Source organism: Lethenteron reissneri, chromosome 21 (assembly GCF_015708825.2).
Source record: "Lethenteron reissneri isolate LAM-NWPU_2019-01 chromosome 21, ASM1570882v1, whole genome shotgun sequence".
Classification (NCBI taxonomy): Eukaryota; Metazoa; Chordata; class Hyperoartia; order Petromyzontiformes; family Petromyzontidae; genus Lethenteron; species Lethenteron reissneri.
This window is the reverse complement of record NC_083799.1, coordinates 5,043,005-5,061,577: the sequence shown is the minus strand read 5'-3', so window position 1 is coordinate 5,061,577 and position 18,573 is coordinate 5,043,005. Positions and strand designations below refer to the sequence as shown.

General features: G+C 47.3%; 1 protein-coding gene across 1 annotated transcript in view; it reads left to right on the top strand.

Annotated features, from left to right (window-relative positions):
* Window positions 1-18: 18 nt before the first annotated feature.
* LOC133345096 (collagen alpha-3(VI) chain-like) overlaps window positions 19-18,573 on the top strand; it is a 45,524-nt gene continuing 26,969 nt past the window's right edge. Inside the window, 17 exon segments of the mRNA XM_061555573.1 lie at window positions 19-156; window positions 3,506-3,593; window positions 3,863-4,456; window positions 4,721-5,326; window positions 5,701-6,294; window positions 6,409-6,782; window positions 7,372-7,591; window positions 7,760-8,172; window positions 8,174-8,345; window positions 8,725-9,104; window positions 9,913-10,126; window positions 10,309-10,542; window positions 13,139-13,489; window positions 13,755-14,140; window positions 14,405-14,642; window positions 16,377-16,619; window positions 17,973-18,335. Coding sequence (XP_061411557.1) covers window positions 3,512-3,593; window positions 3,863-4,456; window positions 4,721-5,326; window positions 5,701-6,294; window positions 6,409-6,782; window positions 7,372-7,591; window positions 7,760-8,172; window positions 8,174-8,345; window positions 8,725-9,104; window positions 9,913-10,126; window positions 10,309-10,542; window positions 13,139-13,489; window positions 13,755-14,140; window positions 14,405-14,642; window positions 16,377-16,619; window positions 17,973-18,335 — 5,464 coding nt within the window. The 5' untranslated portion in view covers window positions 19-156; window positions 3,506-3,511.

Sequence of the window (18,573 nt, the reverse complement as noted above, 5' to 3'; positions counted from 1 at the left end):
TCGGCATTTCACCTTCAAAACGTGCCGAGAGCCTAGGTGGGCTGGGGGTTCAGTGCGGAGACGGTTCATGTGGTGTGGCGCGGCGGAGTAGCACTTGCCCCCCCGTTTGTCACAGTCTTCGGCAGCCGCGTCGACTCAACGCGAGCACATACCCAAGTGAGTTTATGCTTTGACTCCTCGTTGTTGCTGTTCATGTTTAGCAGTATGCCATGCTCGTTGAGCATCATTGATATATCCGGCGGGTATCGCACACGCGGAATGACGTGGGTTTGACTAAACATTCGGAATTAATTTTAAAATAAACAATGCCCCTTGTTGCGGCGTTTGTGCGAGGCGGTTGTTGATTGATGGTGAATTTGCAAATTCTTCCTCGTTAAGACTTGATGATCACGAGCTGACAAAAGGCACACACATTTTTTTGCATTTCAATGACTTTATTGTTCGATGCGGGAAGAAAGGTTAAATAAATGTGAATGCGTATTTTATATAAATGTTGGCCAAGACGTTGCACATGTTGTACAGGTTCGGCAGACTTTACAATGACCGTTAACGTTTTTCGATATTTGTAAAGCAATTGAAGATATCTCTTCATGAACTGCCTGGCTATAAACCTGAGATTGTGCGCACGGTAGGGGATGATTGATGCATGCCATCTGGGGATCCAAAGAGTGCCACAGCGGCCCTGTCGCGTCCCCGCTTCGGGCCGTGTGTGCGCGACCGGCGTGTTCCATGACGGTGCCTGCAGCCCCGTGTTCTTAGCATCACGCGCAGAACGCCTCTCTGCACCGGCTCGCATGGCCATTGTGCTCTTTCACTCAACGCCACGATGGAGCGAGTGAACGCGCTGATGAGACGCACTACGTTCGCTGCTCGGACATCAGTCATTAATTGGCTTTGCCGCCACCCTCTGCATACATCCCCGATGGCACGCACCAACATCATGAGTTAGTATAACCTAACCTTAATCCAAAACGCCGTCAAAGTGTCTGTACGACATAGTTGGGCAGTGCTAATCAATTCCGCATTCCACATTAAATACTCAAGTCAGATTTTGCATGTAGAAATGATCGCCCCCACCCCTCTATTGCCAGACTAATGCCCGTTTTCATGCCAGGTCCTGAGTTACCTTGTGCTCACAGGGACAGCTGGTACTAGCGGTTGCCCTCTCAAATGTTAAGAGTGAGAAGTGAGGTAGAGCACACTTAGACGTCCCGGGGCATAGGGCGCTATATCAAAATCAAATCATGATCGTTACCGCGGTGCGTGCAGATGGAAGTGGGCGTTCTAGCTCCCTGTAAGCTTTGCACGCCAACCGTATTGTACGTGACCCGAAGTGTGTGCTGTTTTAGATACTGAGGTGCAACAATACATCAAGAGTGTTTAGGTGGTGTACGCAGCTTTGTTTTGTATGAAATTCCTTTGTTCCATGAGTTCGAGGAAAATAACATTTTAATAAATTAAAATGAGAAATGATAGTTGCAATGCATGTTGGAGCAGCATATACCACAACATGACTCGGATCCTCAAAAGTGTAACATTTTGCGTGACAAGTTAGTAATGCAGTAGCAGCATTTTTCCATTAATTCAAACGAAGCAGGTGGCTACTGGGCATGCGGAGCTTTCCAGAGTCTGTGGTGAGGACTCAGAAACGCAGAGATAAATCCATCGAGTTATGTGCTCTGCAAGTTGCCTGGCCCATGTGCCTAGTGCAAGCCTGCCATGTGTTTTTTGTTTAGGGACTTTATTGAAATCCAGCTGGTAGCAAGAGACGTTGGCAGTCAACACTAGCAGACACTGACGGCCGCTTTGAGAAATGTTGTAAATGCAGTCCTTAGGAGTGCATGGATGCCTTCATTTCACATTTCAGTCGGTGCCAGTTCAGCTCCACGTTTTAATCGATGTAAGGTGTACAGCAGCATATGAAACCTACGCAGCAACACACTCAACGGGGCATAATATTGACACTTAGAAAAGGCTCACTGAGTCTCAAGACCTCTTCAGGAAGGTCCGCAAATTGCTTGTTGGGCTAATTTACATTCTGTAATGGGTGTTTTGCACAAAGCAGAAATCCAGAAGCTAGAGGAGACCCAAATATATAAGGGGACAACTCAAAAAAATAGTGCAGACAAATTCATAGACCCACTTACTGTACTGCCATCTCCTGGCCACTTTGTATCCCAGTGCATTTGGGAATTTCACACATGTACATGCTCTACCAACTCTTGCGTCCAAAGTGCAGGATTGCAGGTGTGCGCTATCATGCCGTGTATTTCACGACAATGTGGAGTCTCTGTACACATTTACTTTTGTCGCATGGAGTTTACGTTAATTTGAAAACCGCTGACCCAGAAATATAATGGAAAATATGACTCCGGAAAGAATGTACCACAGCCTCTGTCTGGAAAAGTTTAGAGAGCAGATGAGAAAGAGGCTCATGTCTGCTACAGCAGCATTCCATCGGTCACAAGGGAACACTTCTTTAAAAAAAGGCAAAACGAACAACGCTATGAAACAATCATTAATCACTTAAAAATGTTATCCCCTTATACATCTGTATATTGCTACACACGAATGATATGATTCGGCTTTCACTTTTTGGAAGGTATCTAGTTATAACCTCTTCCAAGATGTCTGGTGAGTGTGGAAGTGTAGACCAAAATGTACTCTCGAGGTGCTCTCTAGAGCTCCATTTGAGTCCCTTCTACCAACAGTTGAATGAGGACGTAATTTCAGTGTTGCACTTTATAGTTATAAAGTTCTCTTGAGGAATTCTGAATAAATCCAATGATAATCCGTCTGACGACCAGAACACTGGTTGGATGGCTCAGAGATGGTGGCACATGCCTGTAATCCAGCACTGTGGAGTTAGCGAGGGTTGGTCGATTTCACTCTTGTTGTGAAACTCCCTTCCCGTGAGCGTCGAGGTCCCATACCCTGGCTTGCCAGGAGAATTCGATACTGTACACCAAGAATGTGGACTCCACCTGTTTCGTCTGTATGGGATACAGTGTTTCCACCTGGCACGTGTTGTGTTTTATCCGGGTGCTTCGGTTTCCTCCCACTTGTAAACACTCATTAATTGGCCAATAACATGTTTATATAGAGGACCGCAGAGTTTGGGCAATTGTTAGCACCGAATATCCCGTGGCTGCCTTCCTGCTTGTCTGCGATTCCTCGCACCTCGCTGGATTCACAGGGCAGAAACCATTGTGCCAAATAATAATGGTCTCTTTAATATATCTATCTAACACAGCCTCACTGAGTCTTAAGCCTTTTTCAGGAGGGTCCTGTATTGGAATGGTAGGGTAATTCGAAATTCCCTTTTTAAAGGCTCTCCGGCATAATGATAATGAAGCTCTTTAACGTACTGTATTTCAAAAAATGCATCTACAGCCATGGTCTGACATATTAAATATGAAATTCCTTAAGAAACAGTGTACCTTCCCATTGCTGGTGCTGTCTGAGGAATGCATTAATTGTGAATATTGTTTTTCCACTCCCGTAGTACAAAATGGGAGTCCATCCAAGACTACTGCTGTGTGTGTTGCTCACAGCACTGGTCGGCTCCTGGCCCACTGCAGCTCAAAAAACGGGTAAAAAGATGACATCACCATTTTAAAAACCAGTGCCTACGACTGTTTTATCTCAACCAGCATTGCATGGGTTTTGTTTGCCATGTATAGTTCTCACCATAAACTAATAACAATAAACTAATTTACAAACTGTACAAGAAGTAGCATTATAAATAACTTTAATTTACCAATTCGCACTTCAGTAGTTTTATTGTGGTTGTACATGCATATAATTGTAGTGATTTTACAATCATTTTACACACAATTGTTACGCTACTGTTTGTTTACAGATTGCAGCAAGGCTACTGTGGCTGACATCGTGTTTCTGATCGATGGCTCCTGGAGCATTGGAAACGTCAACTTCCAGCAGATGAGATCATTCCTCTACACACTGGTGGAGGGACTGGACGTTGCCCCAGACAAAGTCCGAGTTGGTATGGCCCAGTACAGTGGTGATGCCCGCACAGAATTTCTGATGAACACCTACGCTGACAAGGCAAGCCTCCTGAATTACCTCAAGACCCTGCCATACAAGGGGGGAAACACCAAGACGGGCCTGGGCATAGAGTTCCTCATGCAGAATCATCTGACAGAGGCTGCCGGGAGCAGGAGGGCCCAGAATGTGCCCCAGGTGGTCATCATCATCACGGATGGAAAGTCTCAGGATGACGTGGCTGGGTCTGCAGAGAGGATGAGGAACATGGGCGCCTCTGTCTACGCCATCGGCATCAAGGATGCAGACATCAGTGAGCTGGGACAAATGGCCAGCAGCCCCGCCAGTAAGTTTGTCTACAACGTGGATGACTTCAGCGCTCTGGCCGGTATATCGGAACAGATCTTGCAGACCGTGTGCGTCACCGTCGAGGAGATTACCACACAACTTGGTGAGTTGTTTTCTACCGCGTTACCAAGATAAATAAAGAGTACAGATGGCAGCATCTATTCAATTTCATTCAGTGTGTCTCTTAGGGATTTTTCCCCTTAAAAGTTACCTTATATATACGCATATAACTTCATGTTTTGATGTATATATGATAAAAACGTATCATTTTGTGCAATGCTATGTTGAAAATAGTATGAGTTTCATGGACTGGTTATCTCCTTCTCTTTGGTCATTGCCATGCTTGCCCATTTCCTCCCTATTGCAGTGATCGACACACAGACAAAGTACGCAGACATCGTATTCCTCGTGGACGGGTCGGACAAGGTCGGTGGGAAAAACTTTGCAGAATTCAGAAACTTCATATCCAAATTTGTCGATTCACTAGACGTAGGAGAGGACAAAATTCGTATTGGCATCGCCCAGTACAGCGATGATAGTGAGGACGGTTTCCTGCTAAAGAGCCACAGCACCAAAAAGCAGGTCATCAAAGCCATCAAGAAAATTCAGTTCAAAGGGGGCGACGCCTACACAGGAAATGGCCTGCAGCAACTCTTGGAGAGCCAATTCACAGCAGAAGCTGGCAGTCGGAAGGATCTGGGGTACCCACAGGTAGCCATACTGCTCACGGGCAGCTTGTCGGAGGACGAGGTGGAGCAGAGTGGGAAGGAGCTGCGTCAGAGCGGTGTGCGCGTCTACGCAGTGGGAGTGGACCAGGCCGATGCCACTGAGCTCGAGCAGGTCGGTAGCGAACCGACTGAGGAGCACGTCTTCTATGTCAGCAACTACGGTGGGCTCGGCGGCCTTCAGAGCAGGATGAGTCTAAGCCTCGCCACGTTGCTCGGAAGTGCCACGGCAGAGGAAGACGGGGGAGGTGAGAGAAGGGCCCACGCCACCATGGCTTCTACGTTTAAGCTCCACACGTGTAAAGCCACATGGGTCTCAAATAATTCTTGGGATTTCAAGGCAATTGGGCATGTCAGAAAATTGGCAATGATTTCATGTCATCATAACTTGACTTTAGTAATAACTTTCTTTTTAACAGTGACAGTGGTGTTGCTTTGTTAGTTTGTGTTAAATAAAAAATAGTTTATGGTTGAATTACACATAACGGTGGTCTGGACAACATTTGTTGGAGCACTAGTCAACTATGATTTTATGAAAACTATTGAGCATGGCACTATGTAATGCATTTATGTACATATTAAATTAAATCTAAGCGCTGCTTAATTGTATCTATTTTTTCAGCTTGCAGCAAGGCAAGTGTGGCTGACATCGTGTTCCTAATCGATGGCTCCTGGAGCATTGGAAACATCAACTTCCAGCAGATGAGATCATTCCTCTACACACTGGTGGAGGGACTGGACGTTGCCCCAGACAAAGTCCGAGTTGGTATGGCCCAGTACAGCGGTGATGCCCGCACAGAATTTCTGATGAACACCTACGCTGACAAGGCAAGCCTCCTGAATTACCTCAAGACCCTGCCATACAAGGGGGGAAACACTAAGACGGGCCTGGGCATAGAGTTCCTCATGCAGAATCATCTGACAGAGGCTGCCGGGAGCAGGAGGGCCCAGAATGTGCCCCAGGTGGTCATCATCATCACGGATGGAAAGTCTCAGGATGACGTGGCTGGGCCTGCAGAGAGGATGAGGAACATGGGCGCCTCTGTCTACGCCATCGGCATCAAGGATGCAGACATCAGTGAGTTGGGACAAATGGCCAGCAGCCCCGCCAGCAAATTCGTCTACAATGTGGACGACTTCAGTGCTCTGGCTGGTATATCGGACCAAATCTTGCAGACCGTGTGTGTCACCGTCGAGGAGATTGTGACAGAAATCAGTGAGTGTTCATTCTATTGAAATAATTTGACCACCATTTATTTCCTCATATAAAACATACACTTTTTAAAACTAATAAGCTGTATAATATAACCATATTTGGTTTATTTTCCAGGAAAGCCCAAATTTGCTGACATTGTTTTCATCATGGATGGATCGGACAACGTTGGAAAAGCAGGCTTTGAGGACATGCGCAAGGTTGTCTATAGAATTGCCAGCATCCTAGACGTAGCTCCAGACCAAAATCGGATCGGAGTGGTGCAGTACAACGATAATGGACATGCAGAATTTCTGCTCAACACTCACAGCAGCAAGGAGGACGTCCTCAAGAACATCCGGCAGTTCAGGTTTAAGGGGGGCATTGCTAACACTGGAGCTGGGATACGTTTTGCAGAGGAGAGGCTTTTCACAGAGCAAGCTGGCAGTCGTAAAGCCGAGGGTTTTGCTCAGATTGCCGTTCTTCTAACTGGAAGTGCATCTCAAGATGAGGTGGGTCAGTACGCGTGCATGGAGGAGTAGAGAGGCGAGTAGGACGTTGAAAGTGGTATTGATAACCAATATTACTAAAAGGCAAATAATTTTTGTATCACATTCATCTTAAGCGAAATACTTAACTTGTCAATTTTTCACTTGTTAATAGTGATAGTCAAGTGTGCTTACCAATACACAACAACAACATATGTGGTTCGATCTCCCAGCACGGTGATTGAAACAATGGGCACGTTCATTAAATCCCCCGACGCCACTCTTCACCCAACATTATAAATATGTACACCCACAGTTATAAATGTGTATTTATAATTATAAATGTGTACACCCACAGACCGTCTCTTGGCAAGTTGTGTGTGGGTAAGACTTGGGTACTCCCACATCTTCAAAGACGTCTTGTCAGCCTGGAAGATTAGGCCGAAATAACCTCTACAGTGGTTCTATAGAGCTTCGTCCAGTGGAGACCCTTCCTCCAGTAATGGTGTGGCAAAGTAAATTCAAGGGCCCCACTCTAACCTTCCCTGTTTTCAATCGGGATGACTGTGGCATGGGGGCTGATATGATGTGTGTGCTCGTGGGTGCCATGCAGGTGGAGCGCCGTGCAAAGGCGCTCAAAGACTCAGGAGTGACTGTATTTGCACTGGGAGCCAACAAAGCCAACCTTAATGAGCTGAACCTGATTGGAAGTGACCCTTCCGCCAACTTCGTCTTCTACCAGCGGAACTTCCGTGGATTTCTCTCATCTCTTGCACGGATCCTGCAGAGCTTCCTAGGTTTAATTCAGATCAATATTGAAGTCATCGAAGGAGGTATGCTACACTTCTGCTGACAGGCGTCATGCCTCAATGATTGCATTGTCAGCAGCTGCTTCTCGTGCTTTGTAAGCCACTCACATCAAACATTGTTAGATTGTTCGTTAATGGTGACAGAGGTGAAAATGTTGCCGATTTTACAATTTCCTTTCTTCGCCCCTTCAGAGAGATACGCCGACATCGTGTTCCTTTTGGATGACACCGACAATGTTGGTAGCACTAATTTCGAGGAACTGCGCAAGCTGGTCATCATGCTTACCGAGGGCTTGAATGTCGGAAAAGACAAGGTGCGCATCGGCATGGCCCAGTACGGAAGACAGCCGTCCACAACTTTTTTCCTGAACGCGCATGACACCAAGGAAGAAGTCGCGGCTGGCGTGCGCAGCGCCGTTTTCCGCGGAGGGCCTCGTGCGAACACGGGCTCGGGGATGCGCTTCTTGCAGGAGAACCACTTTGTAGAGCAGGCTGGCAGCCGCGTCCGCCAGGGCTTCCCACAGATTGCCGTGCTGCTCACGGGTAGTGCCTCGCAGGACAATGCCTCTATGGGGGCCGAGGCAATCAAGGGGGCTGGCGGAACTAGTGTTCGCCATTGGGGCCAACCGGGCCCGCCTCGCTGAGCTCAACAGGGTGGCCAGTAGCCCCCCGGAAAATCACGCGTTCTACGTGAACAACTTCGGGGACCTTAGTGGCCTCTACACACAGCTCATGGGACGCTTCACCACCTTGTTGCGGAGAGATGAGGAGGAAGAGGGTTGGTATTTTGTTTAGTTTCCTATTTGCATGAATAAGTAAAGCTGAATACAGGTATTTTTTTCTTTATTCCTGGTATCTTTCCACTCATGTGGGGTCTGCCTTCCGGATACCTTTTTCCACTCTTTACCATGCTGGGCCATCTCCAATCCTGGATCAACACTTCTAACTACCTCTCTCAAGGCCTGCCTCTCAGTCTTTGTCCTGGTGCTGCCACGTTCGTGACCTTTCTTCCGATTGTGGTGCTCTCTTCTTACGACACGTCCCAGCCACGCAAATGTTTGTGAAATATGATATACTTTTTGCAATCGTATAGAGACAGCTTCTCCATGGCATCTTGAGGCTTCGCTGAGCCCGCTTGTGCGTTTGGTGGAACACAGAAGTGGAGAAGCCGTACGCAGACGTCGTGTTCCTGCTGGACAGCTCGGACGCAGTCGGGCGCAAGAACTTCGAGGGGATGAAGACGTTCGTGGGGCAGATCGTGGAATACCTCGACGTCGACGCCAGCAAGGTCCGCGTGGGCCTGGCGCAGTACAGCGATGCCCCCCGCAACGAGTTTTTCCTGAATACACATGGCAGCAAACCCGACGTGCAGGCAGCCATCCAGCTGGCGCACTTCACTGGCGGTGGAGGTGCCAACACGGGCGAGGCCGTGCGCTCGCTTCTGCAGAATCACTTCACGGCACAGGCTGGCAGCCGGAAGGACGAGGGCTACACACAGATCGCTGTCATCCTGACGGGCAGCGACTCACAGGATGTGGTGTGTACCATTGTTGCTGTTGTTGTCGGTTGTTATTACTGTTGACACACACATACGTGTATAAAGGTCTGAAAATGTGCCAGTGTCTGTCGCGTTCAATATGAAACAGAATTGGACTCATATCGTGAAATGTGTGCTCACTGGGACTCGTTAGTGTGGCAGCTTCTTGATGGTTGCGGGGAAGGTTAAAGGATTGAATCGAATACTTTTTTTAAAATTAATAATGGGACAGGCGATTTATTTAAGCGCATGAACCATTGTATTACACTCAGGTCCCTCTCTATATATACATACAGACATACACTGCACTACCAGGACCTGGAAGGATACACGTAGGCAGTGCTGCTCTATCAGGCCGGTGGCTGCATGACCATCATCCTGAATCATGCTTGATTCTCATGTGTCCTGGTTGACAAATGATTCAAAATCGAGTGTCTGATTTGTCATTCTGCTACGCTAAAATGAAGATCAGGTTTAAAGACTCTAAAATTGGTTCGTTGACGTTCGACCTTTTAGAAATAGAAATGCTTGCATGGAGATGCTTGCAGTTAGTATTTTTTAAACATTGCACTTAAGCCCTTTGCATCATTAGGCCTCACAGCATAGTGACATTTGTGCACTGCTATGCAGTGATTATATTGGAAATATGAAGCATTGTCTGACTCTGGCTCGTGAAAAATGTATAATCATTACTGTCGCAGATGCATCACACTTATCAAGGACGAGTAGATGACACCTTGTGTCACCAAAGCTGCACCCTGGGACAATCTTGCTCAAGGCTTTTGCTCTGTCTACACCCCTTGGACAGGTGGAGCAGCATGCAGCAGCCCTGAAGCAGGAGGGAGTGAAGGTGTTTGCGCTAGGAGCCGAACAGGCCCGGCTTCCTCAGCTCAATGCCCTCGGCAGCCTCCCTTCGGAGCAGCACGTCCTCTATGCGCCCAACTTCAAAGAACTCTTCAGCTCATTCGACCGCTTCCTGCAGTACCTCCGGCTCAAAATACACACTGGCATCTTAGCTGGAGGCAAGTGTTGAATGAACCAAGTGTCTGGAATATACAATGTGAAGCACGTGCTCGATGCAATCATTTTTAAACACCTACAGAACAGCACAGACGGATCATTGGAGGGCTGATCGTAGCGTCACAAAGTGTCATTGCCATTTACTGGGGTGTTAAGGTGCCCATGCCGTGTATCTCTCCCACAGAAGGGTACGCGGATGTGGTCTTTCTGGTGGATGGCTCGGATGCGGTGGGTCATGATAACTTCCGACATTCACTGGGGCTGGTGAGCCGCGTGGTGGATGCACTGGATGTGGACAAGGACCGCATCCGCATCGGCCTGGCTCAGTACAGCGGGGATCCCCGCGCAGAGTTCTTCCTCAGCACACATGCCGCCAAGAAGGACGTCACTGATGCCATCCGTGGCATCCGCTTTAAAGGCAATGGCTCTTCATGACCATCTGTTTATTTGCAGAAATATGTCGCCATGATGTAGTCTTTCTGTTTGTAAGATTTGTCGTGGATCACAGGTAATTGCACGAGATGCTTACAATCTAAACGTAACAATAACATGGAAATCTAACAGTAAGTATCCAGGCAAAATGTCTTCCTACTCTATGGGTCTTTTGGTAAAGTCACGTAGATAGAAAAATAATACAAAATCACGACGTTTCGATCGCAACGCAAGCAATCGTCTTCAGGTGAAAAAATACAGTGAGAGAGCTGCTGAAGCAGGATGTTATATAGGCCTGAGATAGGTGCAACCCAAGGGTATCCAATGGGTTCTCCCTTATCTCCAGTGGTAGCCAATGTTTTCATGAAAAAATTTGAGACAGATGCCATCCAGGCATCCATGCTATGTCCTTCCTTGTGGAAGAGATACGTAGATGACACGTTCGTCATCTGGCCACATGGCCTGCCAGCATTGAACAAATTCTTCAAGCACATCAATTCCATACACCTGGCCATCAAATTCACCATGGAGGTGGAAAAGAATGGCAAGTTACCATTCTTGGATGTTTTAATCGAAAAGAGACCAGATGACTCATTGGAAAGCCACCCACACGGATGCCTATCTAAAACCTGACTCCCACCACCATCCAGCCCAGAAACATTCCCTCATTAAAACTCTACACCATAGGGCTCGTTGCATTTCCGACCATCACTACTTAGCCAGTGAACTGGAGCATGTACACCAAGCCCTCAAGATGAATGGATATTCGGACTGCACAATCCATAAAGTTGTCACCCCAATCAAAACCATCACCTTGCCATACATAGGAGGGGTCACCAAAAAGATTTCCAAAATCATGAGCAAACACAAGATCCAGGTTCGATTCAACACAGTACATAAAATTCATGATCTAATCACATCTGTGAAGGATGTGATCCCTGACATGCAATACCCCGGTGTCTACAAACGAAGTTGTGTCTGCGGCAGTAGTTACATTGGGGAAACTAAGCGACATGTCTCAGACTGTGTTCGTGAACACAAGGCAGAACTGAAACACGGTAGGACAAATACCTCGGCCATGGCTGATCATTGTTTTAACGCTGTGGGCTCACACGAAATAGATTTTTCCAAGACGAAGGTACTTTGCAAACCTACTGGCTATCAACAAAGATTTGTTTATGAAGCCATCTAAATATATAAACACAGACACAATTTCAACCAAGAAGATGGGTACAAACTGAGCAATCACTGGAAGGACGTTATTAACCACTTTAAGTCATAATTGGCTCTGATGTTTCCATCCTACCTGCTGATGTTAGCAGTTATTTTCGACTCTCTGAGTTGCATTGCCAGGTTGGAGGTCTTTGCATTGACAGGCTGGTTGTCTTACTAGTGTAGAGATATTGATGGGATGTGTACACTTACCTGCAGGGGCAGTCAGGGTCCAGTAGGGGCAGTCGTTATATCCCTAGCCCAAAGGTAGGTGGGGGGCTGCGGGGTGTTCTAGGATCCCCCGGGATCCCTCCCGATAGGAGGGGGCTGCGCGGTGTCCTGGGATCCCCCGGAGCCCCCTCTCTAGAAGGTAGGTGGAGCCAGGGCTGACGTACGGGTGCTGGGTATAAAAGCTGGACCCCGGGAAGGGTCTGGGGCCAGTCCAAGACAGAAGCCAGAAGACCAGCTAGATAGGACCCTGGGACCCCTAGCCCCGCTGCCCCTGTAAGGGCCGGGACTCTGTGTGGCTCAGTGGTGAGACCCTGGGTACCCCTGGCCCGACGTCCTTATAAGGGCCGGGTCCGAGTGGGCCAGTGATCGAAACCCGCACCCTGGCTAGGTCGGGTTAGAGTAGCCTCCCCTAGGCACCCGTAGCCGGAGGACCCAGAGTAGTGGTCCCGTGTTAGGGCACGTTAGCCCAGAGGCAGTACCTCCCCAGGCAGTGCTTATAGAAGGGCCGTTGCCCTGAGTGAGTTGGGGCTGTACTGCCAAGTGTTGTATCAAATAAAGTGTTGCCTCCCAGATCCGTCTCCGACGTCTCTAGAACTCACTACACCAGCACAGTCACCGATGCTCCTTTCCCTCGTTGTGGGGGTAGCTCTCGTTTTTTCACAATACAATGGCCACCCCCACAGCCTCAGGGCTCCCTCCGATTTTACATTTACATGCAAATACCATCTCTAACCCCGCCCACTTACCCTTGGGCTGCACCCATCTCAGACATCATGCTTCAACAGCTCTCTCGCTGTATTTTTTCACCTGAAGACGATTGCTGGTGTGCAATCGCAACGTCGTGATTTTTATTATTTAAAATTTTTCTATCTACGTGACTTTACCGAAAGACCCAAAGAGTATGAATTCCTGCAGTCACGAAAGCTTTAAGTCAAGATTAAAAATGTCTTCCTGTTCAAATAAGCATGGGGCAAAACTGACCCCCATTGGCAGCTGTAACCAATGGGCAAAATTTCCCATTCCTTTTGCAGGTGCCACTCTGCCAGTGTCACTGGGCCAGATAAAGATAATGAATGGTGAATACGTTTTTTTAATTGTATTGTGCAGAGTGGTAACCTTGCTGGTTTATCTCTGAGCAGGCGGACGGTCTGGCAACATGGGTGTCGCGCTGCAACACCTCAAAGACAACCACTTTGTGGAGGCGGCAGGCAGTCGTGTGAAGGAAGGCTTCCCACAGATTGCCGTGCTGGTGGCTGGGAGTGGTTCAGGAGATGATGTGCTGGCAAATGCCCAGGCTCTCAAGAATGATGGCACTACCGTGTTTGCCATTGGCGCTGGTGCTGCTAAGTTGGACGAGCTCGTCACGGCCGGCAGTGACCCAGAAAAGGATTATGTCTTCTACCAGAGAGACTTTCGCGCGCTGTCCGGCCTCTCGGGGCAGCTCGCCGAAGGCCTTTACTCGCTGATGAAGCGGGACTCTGATGAAGAGCGTGAGTTTTCATTAAATGACGACCCTCAGCAAGCCACTCATTTATACGAACCACTTTTCAATACAAACCATAATATTTTGCGAACAAGAATAAACTAGTGCCATACTGAACTTTCAATGCCATATTTGTATGCGATTTTAATAAATGCATTCCTCTCTTATGTGTTTCCAAGTTGTACCACGTGTTGCTCAGAGAGTGATGCAGCACAACCATTGAAAACCTACATACAAATGATTTATTTGCGGTTTAATTTTTCCTTCTGCAGAATGTGCAAAGGTGGACAAGGCAGACATCGTGCTCCTCATCGACGGCTCCTGGAGCATTGGCCTCGCTAACTTTCAGCAAATGCGTGAATTCCTCTACTCGATCGTTGATGGGCTCACTGTTGGAAAAGAGCAGGTGCGCATCGGCATGGCCCAGTTCAGTGGCGACCCTCGGACAGAGTTCCTCCTGAAGACGTTCTCGAGCAAGAAAGACATCTTGGACTATATTAAAACCCTCCCCTATAAGGGCGGCAATACCATGACGGGCAGGGCCCTGGAGTTCATCTCTGATAACCACTTCACAGCTGCGGCTGGGAGCAGGAAAGCTCAGAATGTTCCTCAGATTGCAGTGGTGATAACGGACGGCAAGTCTCAGGATGACGTCGAGGTGAAGAGCTTGTACAATTTTATAACTGCACACGGCATGCACAGCTTTTAAGCCGCATTATTTAGTGAAATGCACGTCTCAATCATAGTTATGTTAACATATAATTGATTTGAAATTAGCTGGTGTTAAAGGGGGAATAATCTATTTGAAGTAATTTGCATGTGATTGAAATAAAAATAAAAAAAACGTGAAAGAAAAACGATTATATGCTCTGCATGACAGTGTTCAATTCTGTGACACACGTGTGCGGGCTTCCTCCACTAGGATGCGGCAGAGAAGCTGCGTAAGCTCGGCATCGCGGTGTACGCCATTGGCATCAAAAATGCCGACTTCCACGAGCTGCAGGAGATCGCCAGCCAGCCATCCTCAAAGTTCACCTACAATGTCGTCGACTTCTCTCAGCTGAAGGGCATCGTCTCCGACATCATTCAAACCGTGTGCTTCACCGCCGACGAGATCCAAACTAATGCCTTTAATCCAGGAGACTCCGTAATTGACATTGGTGAGACCTTTTTCCTCTGTCTGCAACGAGATAACATTCAGGAGAGATGCTGCTAGCAGGATTGGCTGCTTCTCCCTTGGAAAAGCACCCAGCCTGCCCCGACCACACAAATGTTGAATTTCTTGTTGCTAGCTCAGAACTCCCTTGTTTGAGTTTGCAAGAGTAGAATCTTTTTTCACAAACTGCAGCAAATAATTTGTGGTAATCACTCCCAAAAGTGCACGTTGTTTGCACAAATATTTAAAAAGAGATATGCAAATTAGATCAATGCAAGGCACGAAATGAACTCCTGATGAATATGTTACCCTTTAGTACCTTCGAGGCTCCCTGATGGTGCCACTCAAGTGAATATTTAGTGGTGGACCCACAGGGCAATTGAAACTCGGCTGTCAAGGGTGAACTTTATCCTGACAAATACACGTTTCTGCTCAAACTCTGATCTATGGAAATGTACTTGGGAGGAGCCAAATGTTCGTGGAATTGTATGTGGAAGTGGAAAGAAATGTATCAAAGCTGCTGGGACAAGATGCAAAGAATGTCTTGTTCCATATGGCCCAGTGTGAGCTCTGTGCTGCATTCCCATCCTTCCAGCCACTGTAGGTACCTTCACACCCAGTTAGGGGCCATTCATTTAGTACGTACGCAAAAATCTGTCAAAACTTGACCCCTCCCTCCCTGTACACGCGCGTACTTTTTACCCCCCCCCCCCCTGCGTACATACGATTGACGCACCCCCACCCCGAATCCTATAGAATGGCCGATATTTAATTCACGTAGAAACGATCAAGGATTCATAATATTAACGTGTTTAAGCAAACAGATAGTCCACCGCCGCACTATCTAACTTATTTGAAGGCCAGTGTAGACAAATTATCGAGGCTTCACCCCCCCCTCTGTTTCCTATGCGTACGTACATTGTCAGTAGACCCCCATACGCAAGCGTACGCATTTGCGTTAACCTCGCCTCCCCCCTCCATGCGTACGTACTAAATGGATGACCCCTTAATTGCCAACAAGTATTGTGTTCAATTAATGATACAGTGCCTTAGTTAGAAACACATGTTGCTCATGTGAATAAATGCCTTAATTGTACACGGGAAGATTGTTGGAAAACTTTCACAGGACTTTCCAACTATAGCATCTGCATTTATGCTCATGGAAGAGAGTCAAGGATGTGTCATCCTGCTCAAACACAAGTTGAAATGTTCTTATCTCCAGTGATGGCCTGAGCCAGTGGTGGAAATTCCACATTATTATGATGGGGCCACTGTGTTTAGTTTGTTGTCCTTCCCTCACACCTTTGATTAGCAAGGTTGACTACGTACGGTGCGAAAGAAGTTCAACATACATCCATGCCTATTTTAATTTCCTACATATATATAATAACAATGATAATAACATGTGTGCAGCCCTTTGTAAATCTATTGCTAAATGAAGGCCTCCCCACACTAGGTTTACCATGAAGGTTGTTAGGCCATAGGACCAGTTCAATAAAACTTGGGCAGCTAAGTTCATGATGCATTGCGCGAACCACAGCGCCACCCATGCACTCCAAATAATAATCATAATGCTCTTTATTTATCCAATAGTCTCTCACTAAGGACTCTTTCAGGGGGATCTTGAGATCTTTTTCAGTTTCTTGCTGTCCTTCTTGAAGTAATGACTCGATATGTGATTGCCGCAGTGCATTGGCGGCTCGAGCAAAAAGTGCCCTGTTCTCCCGGCTCTGCGCAGACTCGCTCAAGACGAAGTTCGCCGACGTAGTGTTCTTGCTGGACGGCTCGACGGGTATTCGCTCCGTCTTCGACGAGGTGCGCAATGTGGCCACCAACATCGTGGACAAGCTGGACGTGAGCCAGGACCGAGTGCGTATCGGCGTAGCTCAGTACGGGGGGGCACCACGCTCCGAGTTCGTTCTGCGCACGCACGACAACAAGGAGGCCGTGCTCGCCGGCATCCGCAGTACCAACGCCAAAGGCGAGTTCCCCTGTGGTGCAGCTGCCGTCCATTGATCCGCATCTCTGATGAGCACGGTTGGCTATGTACGGTGCAAGAGAAGTTCAACATGCAAGCATGCGTACATTCCACTTTCAGCGAGAGAGTGAGCGGCGGCATGGTAGTGACGGCTCACAGAAAATCCCTGGGTTTGATCTTCCACTAAGATGTTTGTGCTTTTTGTGTTTAGTTTGTTGTCCTTCCCCCACACTTCTAATTCGCATGGTTGGCTACGAACTGTGCGAAATAAATTAAACATACATACATACAAGCTTATGGTACACCATAAACCGCATCCACTGTACAAACCATGGCAGATGTTAATACCTGATGCACGAACGGAATATTCAAAACTCTACAGTGTGCGACTGTAGTCATCCAGAAGAGACTGTACAACATATAACAATGCGATGCCTGATCCACAAATACGAAGGAGACATCACAATGATACCCTCCGCTGCTCCTGACACGCTTGTCTAGCTTGACCATCTGCATATGGAATTGTAGTTGTTGCTCAGCGTCTACATCAGCCATAGGAAAGAAAAAGAAGACCGCTCACAGCGTGGCCAAGGATGAGCTATGACAGCACGGATGTGCTCATCTCCTCCTATTCACGTCTGCAGTACATCCTTTTTCTCTAGAAGGTCCCCCATGTTGTCTACAATGGCAGATTGATTGTTCTCTGTTGGCTTTTGTTAGCAGTGCCCCTTAGGTTAAGCTCTATTGGCCTTGTGATGTTTGTTATATTTTCCCCAAAGTCTCCCCTCCAAAAAGAAAATAGTGGTCTGATTGGTATTTCATTTGTGTTAATGAATCCATTGGTCATTTGTGTTTAACAAGCACCCTTTTCACATTATCTCTCTAACGCATAATCAAAATAATTTGTTTTCATATTTTATTAACTCGGAAGCATTGCATTTGTTACATCTGCATTCTAAAGTTTCTTCGGAATTATTTATTTACTTAAGGTTATGAATTATGTAGTTGGATAACAGACAATACTATTCTCAAGAAGAAGCCAGTGAATCACATCTGGGAAGTTTCTGGCCTTAATCCAAGCTTTGCTGCAGTACTTTTGATCTGAGAGCCACATTTTGGCAAGGCCTTCAGACTTGTGGAAATGATTTAAATAGGTCAATTTTCCAATGAATGCCATTTCCTGCTGCACACTTATTATAAATATTCACTGTAAATTTTTAAAAGGAAATTCTAATTTGAAGCAAAAGCCTAGATTTTATGTATGAAAATAAAAATGGAGATAATCCTTCAATCCTACATTCGTGTTGCCACCACTGCCTCCCCTACCCCTACTCACACCACACTCTGTCCGGGCAGGCGGAGCCCCAAATCTGGGACAGGGCATCCGTTTCCTGATGGAGAACCAGTTTGTGGAGCGAGCTGGGAGCCGTGCAAAGCTCGGCTATCCACAGATTGCCGTCATCATCTCGGGCAGTGCTTCAACCGATGAGATCCAGCAGCGCGCTTCAGTTCTGCGGAAGTCGGGAGTGAAGGTGTACGCTGTGGGGGCCGAGCGCTCCAAGCCCGAAGAGCTCGTCCAGCTCACGGGTGGAGACGCTCGGCTGACCGTCAGCATGGACCGCTTTAGCGAGTTTGCCTCGCGCTTACCCAAAGTCCTCAAGCGCATCAACAACCTCGTGGACAAAGACCTGGCGCTGCAGCTTATGGGATTAGCACTAGGTGTGGCGCGAGATTGATTACAGTTTCCAGCGTGCATGTAAATTTAAATGAGTAACTTATAGTGTCACACTTTTCTATATCCCATACCTCTCTGCTCCAGAGATAAACCTTGAACACAAACTTGAGCTCGTGAGATTTGAATGTTCTTGTTAACAATGTTTCTTTGCGCATGTAGACAGAGTGTACACACACGCGTGTCGGAGCTCCTCTCTCGCGATTCCCCCCACTCCTTGCGTTC